Here is a 20,107-nt window from a genome sequence, read left to right as displayed (position 1 = left end):
GCATGCATCGTATGTCTTAGGGGGGATTAAACTGGCAGAGTCACTGGTAGAGAAGGATCTGGGTGTACTTGTAGATCACAGACTACAGAATAGCATGCAATGTCAGGCTGCTGCTTCCAAAGCCGGCAGGATATTGTCATGTATCAAAAGAGGCATGGACTCAAGGGACAGGGACATAATACTCCCCCTTTTTAAAGCATTGGTACGGCCTCACCTGGAATATGCTGTTCAGTTTTGGTCGCCTGTTCATAAAAGGGACACTGCGGAGTTGGAAAGGGTGCAGAGACGCGCGACTAAACTAATATGGGGCATGGAACATCTTAGCTATGAGGAGTGATTAAAGGAGTTACAATTGTTTAGTCTTGAGAAGAGACGTTTAAGGGGGGATATGATAAACGTATATAAATGGCCCATACAAAAAATATGGAGAAAAACTGTTCCATGTTAAACCCCCCCCCCCCCCCAAAGGACGAGGGGGCACTCCCTCCGTCTGGAGAAGAAAAGGTTTAGTCTAAAGGGGCGACACGCCTTCTTTACCGTGAGGACTGTGAATTTATGGAACAGTCTACCTCAGGAACTGGTCACAGCAGGAACAATTAATAGCTTTAAAACAGGGTTAGATACATTCCTGGAGCAAAATAACATTAATGCTTATGCAGAATTATAAAACTACATCCCTTTCCCTTATCCCCTTACACCCTTCCCTTCAATTCCCTGGTTGGACTTGATGGACGTATGTCTTTTTTCAACCATACTAACTATGTAACTATGTAACAACACCATCAATACCATCATTGGAAAGAATTGGTATATACTACAAGAAGATGAAGAACTCAAAAATTTTACAGATCAAAATCCTATAATCACCTACAAGCGAAACAAAACATTAGGTAACCTTTTGAAAACCTTTAAAACCAAGGCTATAAACAAATCACATCCCTCTAACTGGTTAACGGACATGTCACCCACAGGGAATTACAGATGTCATAATTGTAATATATGCCGGCAAAATTTAGCCAAATCCATGTTCAGATTAGGAGACACTCAAATAATAGTTAATCAGTTGATAATGTGTCAAACCAATTACGTTGTCTACTGCTTAATCTGTCCATGCAGATACTATTATGTAGGCAAGACAATACGAAAATGACAGATGTAAAAGAACAATTGCGCTCTATTCTCACTGGTGTAGGAGCCACGCGGTTTATCTCCCATATCCGCACCTGTCATGGAGCGGATCCCACCAGTGTGAAATTTGCAGGATTGGAAAGAATCAATATCCCGTCCAATGGAGAAGACAGGCACCAGGTTTTACTTAAGAAAGAAGCCCGGTGGATTATTCGCTTGAATGCGATTGGACCACTAAGGAAAAAAACAAAATGGATGCCTTTCTCTCATAATTATGCCTCTCAGGTTTGTGTAAATTGAGTTCTCTTATGGATATTTACATATGCATTGTTTTTAAATAAGTTGTTTTATGTTCACTCACCTGTTTATGTTGCCACGGCAACTTCACTCCCCTGTTCCATAAGTACCTCCCTTAGACCCTTAATGCATCAGTGCGAGCCAGAGGAAGCGCCCACGTGCGCAAAACTAGTTGCTGCCCCCTGCACGCCCCCTGCCTGTGTCCATCTCCAGCTCCCTGTGCACGTTTGTACCTGTAGCTACTGTCTGAAGATTTCATGATGTACACGCTGCAATAAAGACACTATCATCCGACTAAGGCTGGGTCCACACTACGTTTTGTCCCATACGGGAGCGCATACAGCAGGAGGGAGCTAAAACCTCGCGCTCCCGTATGTGACCGTATGCGCTCCCGTATGTCATTCACTTCAATGAGCCGACCGGAGTGAAACGTTCGGTCCGGTCGGCTCATTTTTGCGCCGTATGCGCTTTTACAACCGGACCTAAAACCGTGGTTGACCACGGTTTTAGGTCCGGTTGTAAAAGCGCATACGGCGCAAAAATGAGCCGACCGGACCGAACGTTTCACTCCGGTCGGCTCATTGAAGTGAATGACATACGGGAGCGCATACGGTCACATACGGGAGCGCGAGGTTTTAGCTCCCTCCTGCCGTATGCGCTCCCGTATGGGACAAAACGTAGTGTGGACCCAGCCTAAGAAAGTGGTGAGTGCGTTTTCTATTCTCTCTCCATTGTGCCATATATGTAATATAAGGGGTTTTAGTTAATTGTGTCCACTGTGATCCCGATAGGCTTTCATATCTTACCCCAAGCTGTGACTCTTGGAGACTAAGTCGCAATGTTCACATACAGCGCAGGCATGAACTACGGAAGAGGGACTGTACCACTCCGCATGCGCGATAAAGTAAAGAATGGAGATGTTAAACAAGGAAGTGATGTAATGAGCATGTGTTCAGTTCCTAACCCTGACCGCTAACTCCTAAACCTGACTCCTAACACCTAATCTTAACCCTGACTCCTAATCGTAACACTAACCCCTAACCCTTATCCTAACCCTGACCCCCTAATCCTAACCCCTAATTGTAACCCTAATCTTAACCCTAATCGTAACACTAACCCTAACCCTGACCCCTAATCCTAATCTTAACACTAACCCCTAACCTTAACCCTAATTCTAACCCTGACCCCTAATATTAACACTAACCCCTAATTCTAACCCTAATCGTAACACTAACCCCTAATCCTCGCCCCTAACAGTGATCAGCGCTGAGAAGGGGGGGGGGGGGGGGGGGGAGCTCTATGGGTCACAGTTTTTTTTTTTCACTTCACTGTAGCGATACTTGTTGGTGTGTGAAACAATGCATGATTGGTGGTATTGAGGGGAAGTACAATGAGGCAATAGGGGTCAAGATTATAAATACTAGAGTTTGCCATCCACATGTGTGATGGCCCATTACCCTCCTGATGATGTTGCAGGTGCAACGAAACATGTATAGGGGGGCACGTTGTATGTGATTGCAACAAAAGGTCAGATGTTCTGGCATTGGTTGTGAAAGCTGCAGTTTCACCACAAACTATCTATTAGCTAGTACTTTAACTACCATAGCATATGACCTAGTGTTTTTAGAATACACACTTCAGACTTTAATATATATTATAGTAAAAGTGAAGTTTTCACCCCGGGCTTCGGCCTGTGGGTTTAGTATACATGGTCAGAAGTGCTTACATTTTATACTGTACATTGTCCTAGCTGACATCAGAGCTGTAAGTCTGCATAATAAGACTAATTAGAATTTGCTGCTCTGGTCCCTGGAAAAGCTAGGTGACAAGCCCTATAGGAACTGTAATAGCATCCATATAGGATCCAGCTTTCCCAGATTCCAGATGAAGACACTGGCAATTGTATGTACTACAGATTTTTTTTAAATAGGTATTCCAGCACTTAAAAACCTATCCCCCCCCCCCCCCCCCCATCCACAGGATAGGAGATAAGAGTCTGATCGTGGGGGTCTAATGCATGGAGTGCACGCCGACCCCACCACTCCATGCAGTTGAAGGAGTCGGGGCCCTGTTTTGGTGATCACAGGGGGTCCCTGTGGATAGAACTGAAATAGGCCTTTAAATTCTAAGCCAAATGCAATGGACGTTGTCTGCTAATCTCTAGATATAGCTCAAATTCTTGTAGTTCCAAAACCAAGTGAGTGTGTGTGAGTGTGTGTGAGTGTGTGTGAGTGTGTGTGAGTGTGTGTGTGTGAGTGTGTGTGTGTGTGAGTGTGTGTGTTTTATTATTATTATTTTTTTTTTCAATTTTTGTATTTTTTTTTTAAACTGCCATATATTTGTATAGCCCCTTTTCATTGTGCCCTTTTGTGTAAAGAGTATATCTATGTTTCACTTAGATAAGAGATATAATAGAAGAATGGGGATACTTTGACTTTCAAACCTCACAATGCAAATGTATGACCTTTACTGCTCTCACCTGGCACTGTGCTCGGTGTCTGCAGTGGACCCCTCCTGGAAAATAACATGCAGACATTTAGAGTGTGCAGCAACATATAAGGAAAAGCTGGTCATTTTTCTTCTACATTAAAGAAGCACTCCTGGTTTAGTTGGTTCCCCCCCTTTGTCCATATCCTGCACATTCACCATCACTAGACCTACAGCACCATCTGTTTCATTCCAGATGCTTCTAGACAGTTTATTTCTGTAATTGGGTCATGTGAGCACCAGCCTGACTCACATAAAATCAGGTGTCAGAGCTGGGTCAGCTGACTTTCTGTGATCCACAGAATGACATTACCTTTTAGACTTTTCTAGCTATTTGAAGACCCCTCTCATTCCCATCCAGATCTCTATACTGCTGCTATCTTGATGGGATCATGATATATAATACTTATTTCCCTCTGATTTTGACTTAGAAACCACAGTAAAAATGCTAAAAAAATGTGGTACAAAACACAAAAATGTGGTAGACTCCACCCCCCTCTCTCTGCAAATCCAGACCATTGATGGGAAACGTAGGAAATATTTTAAAGTCATTTCAGTGGGGAAATACAAATCAGTATGGCTAAAATGATGCCTGCCACATCAGCTAAAAAGGTAAGCACAAGGCATACCCAAGAACCTCTACATTATTATTTAGCCTAAGCTGCACTATAAAAAAAAAATCCCAGAGTTGTTCTTCTCTAAAACAGCATTTACTATGTTAATTAAAGGGACTTTTTAGATATTTAGGTATTGCAGGATGACACACTGACACTTGGGGTACAGGTGAAATCAAAAACGAATGACCATGGATTCAGGAGTTTGTCTGGCGCAGAGAGGAACCATCAAGCAGCCAAGTAAAATCGATGGATTTAATGAATGCAACGCGTTTCGCTGCGCATGCGCAGCTTCATCAGGCATAACAAGAGAAGGCTGGTAACAGATATATATACCTCCAGGAATTAACCATTAGAGTACTTTTTGAAAGAGTTGTTGCATAAAGTTACATATCCACATATGAATGTGACAATATATAAAAAATATAAAAAAAAATATATAAATAAATATAGATAGACAACAATCACAAAAATAAAACAATAATGTAAAAGCACAATGAAATCACATAAATGTGTGTGTGTATATATATAGTATAATTATCGCATGTGGTGTGAATATACCCCACATGCGACCTAAGCAATCACACCGCTTGGTCACCGGTGCGGCATTTAACAACGCAAGTTGGATGTTATTTCAAAATATATAGTATAGAAAAATATGGACCTATAAGATGCTATGTGTGTTAGTACAAAGAGCAAAAAATACTAACACACATAGCATCTTATAGGTCCATATTTTTCTATACTATATATTTGATTTGATACATTGATCTATATTTTTTTATATATTGTCACATTCATATGTGGATATGTAACTTTATGCAACAACTCTTTCAAAAAGTACTCTAATGGTTAATTCCTGGAGGTATATATATCTGTTACCAGCCTTCACTGGCTATGCCTGATGAAGCTGCGCATGCGCAGCGAAACGCGTTGCATTCATTAAATCCATTGATTTTACTTGGCTGCCTGATGGTTCCTCTCTGCGCCAGACAAACTCCTGAATCCATGGTCATTCGTTTTTGATTTCACTTTTACCCAGGAGGGCTGCAGTGGACCTTCTTCTACATTTCTTCTGCATTTTACCTTGTGTGTGGGCGCACAACCAACTTTGGTAAGCGGCTTGGGAATTACCGTCCCCTACCCCCACTAACAAGATCTGCTGATCCCGCACATGAGGCGCCTTCCTCCCTCTCTCTACACTTGGGGTACAGGATAATGACACTGGGTAGATGACACTGCCACTTGGGGTACAGGATAATGACGGGGTAGATGACACTGACACTTGGGGTACAGGATAATGACATGCTGACACTTGGGGTACAGGATAATAACGGGTTAGATGACACTGACACTTGGGGTACAGGATAATGATGCTGACACTTGGGGTACAGGATAATGACACGGGGTAGATGACACTGACACTTGGGGTACAGGATAATGACAGGGGGTAGATGACACTGACACTTGGGGTACAGGATAATGACACTGACACTTGGGGTACAGGATAATGATGCTGACACTTGGGGTACAGGATAATGACACTGACACTTGGGGTACAGGATAATGATGCTGACACGGGGTAGATGACACTGACACTTGGGGTACAGGATAATCACATGCTGACACTTGGTGTATAGGATAACGACACGGGGTAGATAACACTGACACTTGGGGTACAGGATAATGACACTGACATTTGGGGTACAGGATAATGACACTGACCTTACCTTATCACAGGAGTTGCGTTTCTCGGGTTATTATAGAAGTTTTCATAGGGAATGGGGGCTGGAGAAAAAAACATGAATATGTTGCTGGAATGCTAAAGTACTAACCCCACCAGAAAATAATTGAATTAAGTATTTCTATAGGGGCTAAATAAATTGCATAGTAAAATAGGTTCTAATTGAGAACAGTTACAAATGTCCTCTCCATACACGGCCTCTTAAACCCTACAAAGGACAAAATGGTATGAAATACTGTATACATGTAAGAGAGCTGCGAAGTAGTGTGAGGCTCCAATAGTATGTGCATTTTTAAACATATAATCTTCATTTGTATAATGTTATTTCTTAAACACTATTGATAAATGTGCCCAATATCACAAGCACTTCTCAAAGAGTTGTAGGTCTGTCATTTAAGATACATCTACTTCATTTACTGACTGTCCTTTTATACTGACCCTGATCAAAGCAAAGAACAGCCAGAAAAAGGGTCTCTCTCACCCAGCACATTCATGCATTACATAGACCACTCATTACTTTGCCTCCGGTGGTGCTGTAGTGGAACTGCACCACACATTACAGCCAAAAGGAAAGCAATAAGACAATGTTGGGGACCCATTAAAAAACAGTTGACAAAAGTGAACAGTTGCTTTTTAAAGGGGTTGTTCTACAATGAAACCTATTTTCAGCTGTTTAATAAATGAACTACCTTTTTATTGTCTCTCATGCTTTCCTTCTGATGAAAACTGTTTTTCTGTCCTGTTCCCTTTTATCATCCCAACTTCCTGTCTGGAATTCAGCCAACTCTATCTCCCTCCCACTACTCCTTGATTATTACCCCTTTCACATAGTATGAGGAAAATAGAGTTGGTAGAATTCCCAGCTAGAGAGTACAGCAGGAACAGGAAGTCCATTACAGGATGTACAACTGACAGGAAGTGGGGCTACAGCAGACAGTTTGCATCAAAAGCAGAAGGAAAGCATAAGAAACCATAAAAAGGTAGTAATATAAATTTTTATTTACCAATATGTGTTCATTTATTAAAAGAGATGAAAAAAGGTTTAATGGTTGGATTTGAGAAGTCGTCAATAAACCAACCCTCTTTCCTTTTGCCCTGTTAAGGTATGTTCACAAGCGGATATTTTGTGGAGTGTCCACGTTGAATATTCCGCAGCAGCAGAGTCCCATTGATTTCAATGGGATTCTACTGTACTGTTCACACTGCAGAATTTCCCAGAATATTTGACAGATATTTCTGCTGCGGAAATTCCGTTTTTTATGCATCCTCATACAGAATAAACAAGTCTATTTTTTTTCTGCAAAATCTGCAAGGAAATGCGCTGCTGTCTGAGATCGGGCAAATGTGTTGAATATCCGTATGTGTTTTCTGTGCGGACATTACGCACATTTTCCTAACGTTCACCTGGCCTTAGATACTCTGGATCGATACTACACTTTAATGCTCAACTCAGATGACTGTTCTGAATGGAGAAAGAAGGATTGAGCCACTGCCAGACACCTCTGGTGGTGCCTTATTTCTCTGAGACCCAAAGGATTCAGCAGCTGAAATGTAACACTAATGAGCCTTCTCTACTTTGCCTTTTTCCACACTGGGGACGGGTTGGGAAAACTTCAATACACATTAGATGGTTGAGTGAAGTCGAATTAACCTGATGTGTATGGGCACCTTAATAGCTCCTTAAAGACATACCTGGAGGTTTATCTCCTGTTTTGTAGATATCTGTAAAGTGTTCTATATCTTTCTCAATGTTACATCCTTCCAGTGCTTTCCGGACTTCCTCACACATCTAAAGTGGGAAAGAACCACGTTTTAGGAGGAAAGGCATATTATCACGTTTCTTAAGTTACATCATACAATTTGCAAGAGCCACTTAGCTTCTTTTCTTACATCAGTGTTTCCCAATCAGGGTTGCTCCAGCTGTTGCAAAACTACAACTTCCAGCATGCCCTGACAGCCATTGGTTGTCTGGGCATGCTGGGAGTTAGTTTTGCAACAGCTGGAGGGCCCCTGGTTAGAAAACACTGTCTTGCATCTTCACAAACGTTGCAGCGACCATGACGGTAGTGCCAACCTGAGAAAAGTTTCTAGGTTATCCTCTAGTGATGTCTGCATCATTAGAGTATAACCTTGAAGCCACATATCTCCACTACAAACTTACCACATCGGTGGTGACACACTGCTGAGACAGCTGATTGACGTGCGTCCACACTGCGTTCCTGTAATAGTTTATTCTATCCCACTCCTGTTTTTCAAAAAACTACAAAAAAAAAAAAAAAATTAATGTGAAAATACCCAGAACATAACTATCAATACAAACTGATAAAATATAAGGCTTTGTTAACACCAACTTCATGGCAACGCTGAACCCAATTAATGGCAAACAACTGTGCCCAACAATCACTGTTGATTTACAATGGTGTCTATTGAGTTTTATCATGGTGTCCATCATTTTGATGGGAAGAATAGCACAATGTGCTATACTTCTTCCTATGAAATCTGATGGAAGGACCAAAGGATCTCTCATATCTATCCATCTCATATCTACATATCTAAATGTCTATCCATCATATATATATCCCCTTCCAACATAGTGAAAGAAGGATAGAGTTGGCTGAATTCCCAGCTAGAGTGTACACAGGAACAGGAAGTCTTTACAGAATGTACACCAAACAGGAAGCGGGGCAATAAAGACAACAGAGCAGACAGTTTGCATTGTAGTATTGGGAAGCACCTCTTTAACCCATACAGGACCCAGGGAGTAGCTGTCTCAGACACCTACGGTCCCCCTGAAGGGATAGGAGTGAGGTGGCAGGGGTGCCACCCCTCCTATCTCTGCTATTGATCGTCAGAAGCGACGGCCAATAGTAGATCGGGGCGGCGGGGTTAACTTTCGTTTTCCCCGTTCTGCCCACCCACAATAGGCGGGGCAGAACGGGGAAACCGACAGGGATCGGCGCCGAAGATCCACTTACCCGTCGGTGGAGGCTGCGGGATGCGAATCGGCTGCGGTGATCGGCGCGGGCGGCATGTCGTGCGGCAGAAGAGGACGGCTCCCTGGATCCAACGGAAGTCGGTAAGTTGGCTGGCAACATCTAGAGGGCTACAGTCTGAGACTGTAGCCCTCCAGATGTTGCAAAACTACAACTCCCAGCATACCCAGACAGCTGTTTGGGCATGCTGGGATTTGCAGTTTTGCAACAGCTGGAGGTCTACAGTTTAGAGACCACTGCACAGTGATCTCTATACTGCCCTCTAGATCTTGCAAAACTACAACTCCTAGCATGCCCACACAGCAGTTTGCTGTCTGTGCATGCTGGGATTTGTAGTTTTGCAACATCTGGAGGTCCACAGTTTGGAGATCACAGTGCAGTGGTCTCTAACTGTAGCCCTCCAGATGTTGCAAAACTGCAAATCCCAGCATGCCTAAACAGCAAACAGCTGTCTCGGCATGTTGGGAGTTGTAGTTGCGTAGCTCCAGCTGTTGCATAACTACATCTCTCAGCATCAGTACATGCTGGGAGTTGTAGTTTTGCAACAGCTATAGGCACACTGGTTGGAAAATACTGAGTTGGGTAACAGAACCTAACTGAAGGTTTTCCAACCAGTGTGCCTCCAGCTGTTGCAAAACTACAACTCCCAGCATGCACGGTCTGTCAGTACATGCGGGGAGTTGTAGTTTTGAAACAGCTGGAGGTTTGCCCCCCATGTGAACGTACAGGGTACATTCACATGGGCAGGTTTACAGTAAGTTTCCTGCTTCAAGTATGAGCTGCGCCAAATTTTTCGCCGCAGCGCAAATTTCTGCCGGGAAGCTCACTGTAAACCTCTGCCAGTGCGAACATACCCTAACAACACTACACTAACACATAATAAAGGGTAAAACACTACATATTCACCCCCTTCCACTAACCCCCCCCCCCAATAAAAATTAAAAACTTATTGTACGGCAGAGCCCGCGTTATTGTGCATGGGCAATTTTTGGTGTACCTTAATCCGGCATCCAGGATTTACAACTATCCCTGGAAGTGTTATCAAGCACTTAGGGCTTACTGGATATCAACATATTCCTGGAGACCTCCCACAAAGAAGAAACCCAGAGATATTTAATTGTGTCTTTACTAACCTTGCTTGATATGTGATACATGCCTGCTCATTGTTTATCATATATAGAATGTAATACGTTATCATAGAGATTTCTCCACCGTATAATCTGGGCCAAAATTGTAACCCCTGATGAACCGTAGATATATCTAATCTACGGGGAAATGCGTTGGGGTTTAAAAGGGTGAAGTATAGGGGATTGTACCTGAGCAGAGTCTCCTTATATTGAGATCCGTGACTCTGTATTCATTTTATAATGATCATTTTGATATAGGTTTTAAATTGTTTTCAATAAAAGTTGTTAAATTTTAGCTAGTTCTTGGTTGGTTTTTTGAGATTTGTAAATTACTTCTATTAAAAAATCTTAATCCTTTCAATAATTATCAGCTGCTGAAGTTGAGTTGTTGTTTTCTGTCTGGCAACAGTGCTCTCTGCTGACATCTCTGCTTGTCTCGGGAACTGCACAGAGTAGAAGAGGTTTGCTATGGGGATTTGCTTCTAAACTGGGTGGTTTCCGAGACACGTTCTTTCCTGTCTAAGTGCTCTCTGATGACACGTCTCGGAAACCACCCAGTTTAGAAGCAAATCCCCATAGCAAACCTCTTTTACTCTGTGCAGTTCCCGAGACAAGCAGAGATGTCAGCAGAGAGCACTGTTGCCAGACAGAAAAGAACTCCACTTCAGCAGCTCATAAGTACTGGAAGGATTAAGATTTTTTAATAGAACTAATTTACAAATCTGTTTAACTTTCTGGAGCCAGTTGATTTATATTATATAAGTTTTTTTTCCTGGATAACCCCTTTAATCTTTGAATTCAGGTATCTCATTAAAGGGGTAGTCTGGTTTAAGAAAATGCATCCCCTATCAAAAGGATAAGGGATAAGTGTCTGATCACGGGAGTCCAACCACTGGGACCCCTGAGATTTCCTTTGAATTGGAACACATTTTCCTAAACTGGACTACCCCTTTAAGTCCTATTGCGCCCGGTGTATAAAGTCCACCCCCTACCAATGCAGTCTGTCTACAAACACTGGGTTGTTTCACAGAGCTCTCTGAATTCCAGAGTGGTTCTATAATAGGAGTCACCACTGCAAAAAGTGAGTTCAGGAAATTTCTTTCCTTCTAGATCTTCCATGATCAGTTGTGTGTCTTCTTATCGAGAAGTGGAATCATTTAGGGACCACAGCAACTCAACCACGAAGGGGAAACCATGTGAAGTTACAGAGTGGGTTTGATGAGGCCCATAGTGAATAAAAGTCCCCAATGCTCTGCTGACTCTTCTAAAATCAGTACATAAACTGCCCCGCTGGGAGCTCATGGCAACAAGTAAGCCTTACATCACCAAGCACAATGCCAAGCATCGAATGGAGTGGTGTAAAGCCACAGCTGTAGAGTTTGCAGAGGAGGGATAGTGCTATGGGGTTGCTTTTCAGGGGTTGGCCTAGGATCCTTAGTTCCAGTGAAGGAATATCTTAATGCTTCAGCACCAAGACATTGGCCCTTATTTACTAAGAGTGTTGTGTAGGTTTCTTTGTAGGTTTTAATTCCCTACAATTTATTTTCCACGGTATTTACTAAGGTTTCCCTACATTTTCCACTTTCCCTACACTTTGCTTTTTTACACATGCTCTGATCTGTCTGGTTTTCCTCATCTCAAATCCACCACATTTTCTGTGGAAACCTTATTAAATATGTTGTTTTTGTGAAAATGTCGGGAACACGCCCCTTTTCTGAGACCACGCCCCTTTCCCCGCGGTCACGCCCCTTTTTCAGCTTTTCTTTGCAAAATGGAGAGTTAGTCGGGGTTTTTTTCAATTCTGGCACAACATCTGACACAGACAGAATTTCTGGCACAATGCGACAGAATCTGGCGCACAATCCGACAAAACATATCTGGTTTGCAATAGTTAATGAGGGCCATTGTGTTCAATTGTTGAATCCAACTTTTTTTTTTTTTTTTTTTTTACCAGTTTGGGTTTGCCCCTTTTCTGTTCCAGCATGAATGTGCCCCAGTGCACATAGCAAGATCCATAAAGACATGGAGCTATAACTGTGGTGATGTCTGATTCACTGACCATAATTATATCACCTGTATAGACTAAGGAAATCCTGAAAACATGACCTGTTGGGGGTACTTGAGGACAGCGCTTGAGAAACGCTGAACTAGAATCACCTTGTAGACTCAGCCCATTTTGGCCTTAAGGACTCAGACAATTACATTTTTACGTTTCCATTTTTTCCTCCTCGCCTTCTAAAAATCATAACTCTTTTATATTTTCATCCACAGACTAGTATGAGGGCTTGTTTTTTGCGCGACCAGTTGTCCTTTGTAATGACGTAACTCATTATATCATAAAATGCATGGCGCAACCAAAAAACAATATTTTTGTGGGGAAATTAAAACGAAAAACGCAATTTTGCTAATTTTGGAAGGTTTCGTTTTCACGCCGTACAATTTATGGTAAAATGACATGTTCTTTATTCTGAGGGTCAATACAATTAAAATTATACCCATTATTATATACTTTTATATTATTGTTGCGCTTAAAAAAAATCACAAACTTTTTAACCAAATTAGTATGTTTATAATCCCTTTATTTTGATGACCTCTAACTTTTTTATTTTTCCGTATAAGCGGCGGTATGGGGGCTAATTTTTTGCGCCATGATCTGTACTTTTTTTTGATACCACATTTGCATATAAAAAACTTTTAATAAATGTTTTATAATTTTTTTTAAATAAAATGTATTAAAAAAGTAGGAATTTTTGAGTTTTTTTTTTTTTCGTTCACGCCGTTCACCGTACGGGATCATGAACATTTTATTTTAATAGTTCGGACATTTACGCACGCGGCGATACCAAATATGTCTATAAAAAAAAATTTTACGCTTTTTGGGGGTAAAATAGGAAAAAACGGACGTTTTACTTTTTTATTGGGGGAGGGGATTTTTCACTTCTTTTTTTTTTTTACTTTTACATTTTTATTTTTTTTACACTTGAATAGTCCCCATAGGGGACTATTCATAGCAATACCATGATTGCTAATACTGATCTGTTCTATGTATAGGACATAGAACAGATCAGTGTTTTCGGTCATCTCCTGCTCTGGTCTGCTCGATCACAGACCAGAGCAGGAGACGCCGGGAGCCGGACGGAGGCAAGTGAGGGGACCTCCGTGCGGCGTTCTGAATGATCGGATCCCCGCAGCAGCGCTGCGGGCGATCCGATCATTCAAATCGCGCACTGCCGCAGATGCCGGGATCTGTATTGATCCCGGCACCTGAGAGGTTAATGGCGGACGCCCGCGAGATCGCGGGCGTCGGCCATTGCCGGCGGGTCCCTGGCTGCGATCAGCAGCCGGGATCAGCCGCGCATGACACGGGCATCGCTTCGATGCCCGCGGTTATGCACAGGACGTAAATGTACGTCCTGGTGCGTTAAGTACCACCGCACCAGGACGTACATTTACGTCCTGCGTCCTTAAGGTGTTAAAGGGGTACTCCGGTGGAAAACATTATTTTTTTTTTTTTTAAATCAACTGGTGCCAGCAAGGTAAACAGATTTGTAAATTACTTCTATTTAAAAATCTTTATCCTTCCAGTACTTATCAGCTGCTGTATGCGCCAGAAGAAGTTCTTTTCTTTTTTCTCTGACCACAGTGCTCTCTGCTGATGCCTCTGTCCATGTCAGGAACTGTCCAGAGCAGCATATGTTTTCTATGGGGATTTATTCCTGCTCTGGACAGTTTCTGACATGGACAGAGGTGTCAGCAGAAAGCACTGTGGTCAGACAGAAAATAAATTCAAAAAGAAAAGAACTTCCTGTGGAGCATACAGCAGCTGTTAAGTACTGGAAGGGTTAAGACTTTTAAATAGAAGTAATTTACAAATCTTTCTGGCACCAGTTGATTTAAAAAAAATAATAATCCACTGGAGTACTGCTTTTAAGCAGTACTGCAGCGAAAAGTAACTTATCCCCTAAACACAGGGGGGATAAGTGTCAGATCATGGGTGGTGCGGTCGATCCTCCGCAATTCCCTGAACAGACCAGGCTCTCTGAGAGGAGCACTTCTGGGGTTCGCACGGACTCAACTCATTTCTATGGGAGGACTGAAGATGCCCGAATACAGCACACGGGTCTCTTTGGCGCTCCCTTAGAAAATGAATGGAGCACTTGCCTTCCCCAGCACGTGCTCCGCTCAGAGAGCCGGGTCTGTTCAGTAGGTTGTGGAGGGTCCCAAAGGTCAGACCCCTGTGATCTGACACAGTAACGTATGGATAGAGGATACGTTACTTTTCGCTGCAGTACCCCTTTAAAGCTGTTATACCTCCAAGTGAGGTTGGGGATAACTCCATATAAACACCATTATTTTAGAATAGGATGTCCTTAAAGTTCCTGTAGGTGTCCCAATTCTTTTTGTCAGCCTGGGGATCTATGACTTCTGTTTTCAGTTAAACCCAAGGTTATTGGAAGTCTGAGGTTGAACGTGATTTTTAATTTTTTTTGCATTGCGTAATAGTCCTCACTAAGCCCTAGGCAAAGTCCATGTTTACCACAAAAAGCTGCAGCTAAATCTGTGTGTTAATCTATAGTACACAGCAAGCCGGCCAAATGCCAATCTTGGTGGCACTGGCTGACTAGTTAATGTTCTGGAGATGTCTCTCCTGCGACGCTTATTGTCTGGGAAAAGAAGGATCGGGCATGTCTGATCTTACTGTAGGTAAGGTAAGCTGCTGCCAGAGGTGTCCCCATTAAAAAACACATACTTGGCTTTGTGTACATGTATATGGGGGAGCTGGAAGCCCCTACATACCATACAAGCCGTTATGTGCTCCTTCTGCCATTCTTCCCGCACTTTATCCAGATGGCAGATACTTTGCTGGTAGGTCTTATCTGGAATAAATATTATCATAAATATTAAATATTACAAGTTATGTAAATGTATAGACTGACTTACACAGATGTAGAGGGAACAAGTATCATAGCCCAGGTCCTGAGCGTCACATCTCCATGTGGGACCTGGAGGGATCGAGGGGTGACTATTTCACCATGAAGCCCATCCCTCCAGTAATTTGGGGACATAATTATACAGGGCGGAGGTAGCAGTCTCACCTTTTAGCCTTGATTCCTATGGAGACCAAAAAAACAGCTTTGCCCCATATATCCCTCTTATAAAAGGTACATGCTAGATTGGGGCCTTTTATAATTTTGCTTTGGAGCTCAGCAGCCTCAAGTTAGGGCCTGTTTACACTGCAGAATTTCCGCTCGGAGTAATTCTGAGTGGAATTGCGCTTGCATACTGGCAGAATCAGCACTGTCTAGAATTGGTGCCCATTTCATCCAGAATTCAAAGGGGTACTCCGGTGGAAAACATTTAAATTTTTTTTTAGGTCTTTTTAAGTCAAGTGGCTCCAGAAAGTTAAACAGATTTGTAAATTACTTCTATAATTTTTTTTTTTTATCCTTTCAGCACTTATTAGCAGCTGTATACTACAGAGGAAGTTCTTTTCTTTTTGGATTTCTTTTCTGTCTGTCCACAGTGCTCTCTGCTGACACCTCTGTTCATGTCAAGAACTGTCCAGAGCAGGAGAAAATCCCCATAGCAAACTTCTGGACAGTTCCTGACCCTAACAGAGGTGTCAGCAGAGAGCACTGTGGACAGACAGAAAAGAAATTCAAAAAGAAAAGAATTTCCTCTATAGCATACAGCTGCTAATAAGTACTGGAAATGTTAAGATTTTTTAATAGAAGTCATTTACAAATCTATTTAACTTCTGGCACCGGTTCATTTGAAAAAAATGTTTTTCACCGGAGTACCCCTTCAACCGCGGAAATAATTCTGTTGGCGGAATCAAGAAATGATGCAGAATGAACTGTGCAGCGAAATCCCATTCAGATCAATGGGATTGTGCTGCAAGCAGAGTCTGACCAGAGCTTCCCCTTTCCCGTAGTGTGAACAGGCCCTAAGGCCGGATTATAACCCTTCAGTGTTGTACAGTTGAATAACATGACAACAAATATAATTTTGTTTGAGTAAATTAATGACGTACCCGCATCTTCTGCTGTCACCTTCGAATGCGCCAGTTTTGCGTAAAACTGCATCAGATAAAAAAAAAATTAGTTATTCTACCCAGTTATATATTCGTGGGGATTGCTGAGCACAACCCCCCCACCCCCCCCCCCCCCCCCAAAGTGGAGGCATCCTAGTATGAACCATACATACAAAGCAGGTTAATGCCCTTTAGTTTTAGTAAGTAGAAACCTAATTGGTGGAAACATATTTGTTTAATTCTTCCAATTTTGATTCCACCCCGGCCCCCCAATTGTGTCTCTGAAGTTGCAGTCTAGCTTTTGGCGTATGCTGGCCATACGTGTTAGATTAGTCATTTTGCCCCCTATCTCGACCAGTCACCTCACACACATGCACACTCTGCTCAGCTGAGCGTGCATGCATTTTTAATGTGGAAATGCCCCTGACAGACATTTCATTTAATAAGGATAGGGCATCTGGGAAAAGAGTTGGGAGTCGTCCCATGCACCCTAGATCAGGGTTTCCCAACCTACGTGCCACTATTTGTTGCAAAACTATGATTCCCAGCATGCCCGGACAGCCTTTGGCTGTCCGGGCATGCTGGGAGTCGTAGTTTTGCGACTGCTAAAGACAAACTGGTTGGGATTGAGAATTTCTGCAATAAATCTGAATACACTGTATAAGCTGAATGATAATAAATAATCCATACTGGCATTTGCACCCTTTTGAGTACCATGTACCATACCTTGTCCTGTTGCTTTTGATTCATGGTGTTTTTGTTGCAGCGAGAAACATTCATCTCAGCTTCGTCCTTCTCCCGACACCTCTGTTCATACATCTTCTTACTCTGGTGGTAGAAATAGATACGGATGAGATCAGCTTTCACTGACATTGGGGGGGGAGGGGTGGTGTGAGACTGACGGAAATGGGTGCAAAAGGTGGTGTTGTCTGGAAAACTTGTATTCATCCTCCAGACTCTTGTATGTAAGATAGCAGACTTTAGAGGCAGGGTTCTTAAATTTTTTTTCCTTACGAGGACCATAAGAAATTATCAACTTATTAAAATGAGTTGCTATATTTGGTCATGCAAATAACCTAATATGATGGCTGGAACTGGTTTTCTTTGGTGAGGCATGTTCTGCTTTTCGCTTTTTCAGTTTGCGTTGGTCATTCTGGAGGCTGCGCGCCCCTGTAGGTTGTTTTCCCCACTATCAGACACTCCCTGTATGTAGCTTGCGGGGGGGGGGGGGGGGGGTTTCTACATACAGGGAGCAAACTACCTAAAAGAGGTTCTACATACAGGGTGTGATGTCCCAGTACAGGACATGGTTCTGTACTACCTTTAGGCCCTGTCAGGTTGTGACCTGGGGCTCCCCTGCATGGTCTCCCCCTGTTGTTTCCATAATGTTGTGTACATCACTTTAATGCCTAGACCGTCTCCTAGTGTATAGTCAGCCTACAGGACCTGTGAGATTGTCACATGTTATGTTGTCACATGTTCACCCAGAGAGCACCAGCTTAACCAATGACCCACAGCTTGACCAATGGGCTTTAGTCCAGCCTCCCACTATATAAAGGGGAGGCCATTACAATTCTCTCTCTTCTGAGATCTGCTACTGAGCACAGCAACCACCAGAGATCTCAGTGCAAGTGATCAGCATCTGGAAGACCCCATAAGCTACAGTCATTCCAGTAAGTCTCAAGTCTATGTCTGTTGTCCCTGAAACTAGTCAAGTCCAGCATATAGTCCAGTGAAGTCCAATCTCAAGTCAAGTTAATTACAAGTATATTGGTCCAGCAAGCTGCGAGGTCCTCTGGGTCGTGGCCACCTCTCTGGGAATTCTGGCCTTAGCTGTGAAGATAATTCCATCTGTCTTATACTCAGTAAAGCCTCCGTTTGACCATAACTGGTTGTGGATTCTCCTTTTACTACTAGCAACTGGGATAGCGGAGAAGCCGGGCGCGTGGTGTTCCGGAACCCTAAAACCTCACTGGCATCATGAACACTTGGGGTTAACAACATCTTGCCCCCGGGGTTAACACCATCTGATCCCACCACTCACACCACTACACCCATGGGTCACCACAAGGGGGCAAACTAACTTCAGGGGGTCCTACAAACAAAGAGCATGCTAACTATAAAGAGGTCTTACATACAGGGGACAAACTACCTTCTGGGGGTCCTACATACAGGGAAAACACTGGTCTATGGCCTTGGTGGACCAGACAAGATGACGACACACAGAGATTCCCCAGCCCTGGCTTGTGGGTTCACACTACGATTTGAAGATACGGGAACCGGATCTAATTAATTTCAATGAGCCGACAGGAGTCGTATAGAGACTCCGGTCGGCTCATTTTTGACCCTTATCCGGTTTTGTGACCGGACCTAAAACCGCGGCACACCAGTATTTCTAGGGAATCCCAATGAATTCAGGTTACCCAGTATTAGCAAATACTAAACTATTCCATGACTGGGGAGAAGAGGCTAAGTTAGGGAAACTCCTCAGTAGGATTGTGGTTATATGACAACAAATCGGCAGAATGGTATGCCAACATAAACTGTCTTATACCAGCGCCAGGTGCACTAATTTCAATGGACCAATAGAAGTCTAGCAGAGACTGTATTCGGTCCATTTCTAAACATATAGTGATAAATTAATAAAAGGAAGCAGAGCGAAAATTTGCAAAAAATAGGAGAAATTTTCAACATCTTTGCACTTGAGCCAGCTGTGCACCAAAATTATGTGAATTTTTCCAGTTTTACAACGCGTTCACTGAATAAGGGTGACAAGTGGGTGTGGTTTCTGGTGGAAGGGGGTGGGGGGTTGCCCCTGCTCTGCATATTTATGACAGCTTAAACTACAGTTGAAACCTTGATCAACTCAGAGATTTCAGGGAGGGCACATAAGCGTGCGACTCTAAATGAACCTAGCGAGCCTGTGCGCGAGCAGGGGATTTATTTAGATCAGTGTGTGAGCGGGTCTTGATAAATTCCCCCCCAAAAAAGTTTTGTTGCAGAACTCTAAAGCAAGGGCAGCTGCGCTTTTGAGTCCTGCATAATAGCTATATGCACTTAAGAATAGACCAAATGCAGTCACTCTAAGGCCTCGTCCACACTATGGACATTCCGCTGGCTGAATATCTGCTTGCAGCGGGGGTAGGGTTGCCACCTTTCTTGCAAAAGAATACCTGCCATGCTAATTTGCATAATTAATTATATAAGCGTAACATCACAGGATACACTTTTTTTTATTGCTTTTTTTTTTGGCGTTGATCGGTTTTTCCTCCCTAAAAAATCAAGGAGGAAAATCAACAAAGGAGGAAGCTCTTGACTTCATATCCCAACCCCATATCCCGACCTCCTATCTCGTCTTAATATCCCGTCCTCATATCTCAACCTCATTTCCCAACCTCCTATCTTGTCTTAATATCCCGACCTCATATCCCGACTTTCGATCTCGTATCCTGTCCTCATATCTCGTCCTTATGTCCCATCCTCATATCCTGTCCTCAGGTGGGACTGATTTGTGATGAAGATATTGTAAGCTGGAAATAGAAGGGGACGTGGCTTTGTGGGAGTGGGTGTGATTTGCAAGCCAGACCAATGCACAAAAAGAATAGAGAATGAAAGGGGTGGGGCTTAAATAGTGGGAGTGTCTGTGAGATAGGGTGTGGCTTGCAAGCTGGTCTGAACATTGA

General features: G+C 42.9%; 1 protein-coding gene and 1 long non-coding RNA gene across 3 annotated transcripts in view; one reads left to right on the top strand and one right to left on the bottom strand.

Moving 5' to 3' along the window:
- Nucleotides 1–20,107, bottom strand: part of PSTPIP2 (proline-serine-threonine phosphatase interacting protein 2) — an 89,076-nt gene that overhangs the window by 10,523 nt on the left and 58,446 nt on the right. For both annotated transcript variants that reach the window (XM_056543373.1, XM_056543376.1), the window contains exons 7-13: nucleotides 17,151–17,252; nucleotides 16,425–16,470; nucleotides 15,188–15,267; nucleotides 8,432–8,530; nucleotides 7,963–8,059; nucleotides 6,257–6,314; nucleotides 3,905–3,939 (exon numbers count right to left, since the gene is read on the bottom strand). In XM_056543373.1, coding sequence (XP_056399348.1) covers nucleotides 3,905–3,939; nucleotides 6,257–6,314; nucleotides 7,963–8,059; nucleotides 8,432–8,530; nucleotides 15,188–15,267; nucleotides 16,425–16,470; nucleotides 17,151–17,252 — 517 coding nt within the window. The remainder of the gene's footprint in view (nucleotides 1–3,904; nucleotides 3,940–6,256; nucleotides 6,315–7,962; nucleotides 8,060–8,431; nucleotides 8,531–15,187; nucleotides 15,268–16,424; nucleotides 16,471–17,150; nucleotides 17,253–20,107) is intronic.
- LOC130294021 (uncharacterized) overlaps nucleotides 1–20,107 on the top strand; it is a 73,837-nt gene that overhangs the window by 17,889 nt on the left and 35,841 nt on the right. The gene's annotated exons all lie outside the window — the stretch shown is intronic.

The sequence above is a fragment of the Hyla sarda genome, chromosome 1 (assembly GCF_029499605.1).
Source record: "Hyla sarda isolate aHylSar1 chromosome 1, aHylSar1.hap1, whole genome shotgun sequence".
Lineage (NCBI taxonomy): Eukaryota > Metazoa > Chordata > Amphibia > Anura > Hylidae > Hyla > Hyla sarda.
The sequence above is the reverse complement of the archived record's forward strand: the minus strand, read 5'-3'. Positions and strand labels throughout refer to the sequence as shown.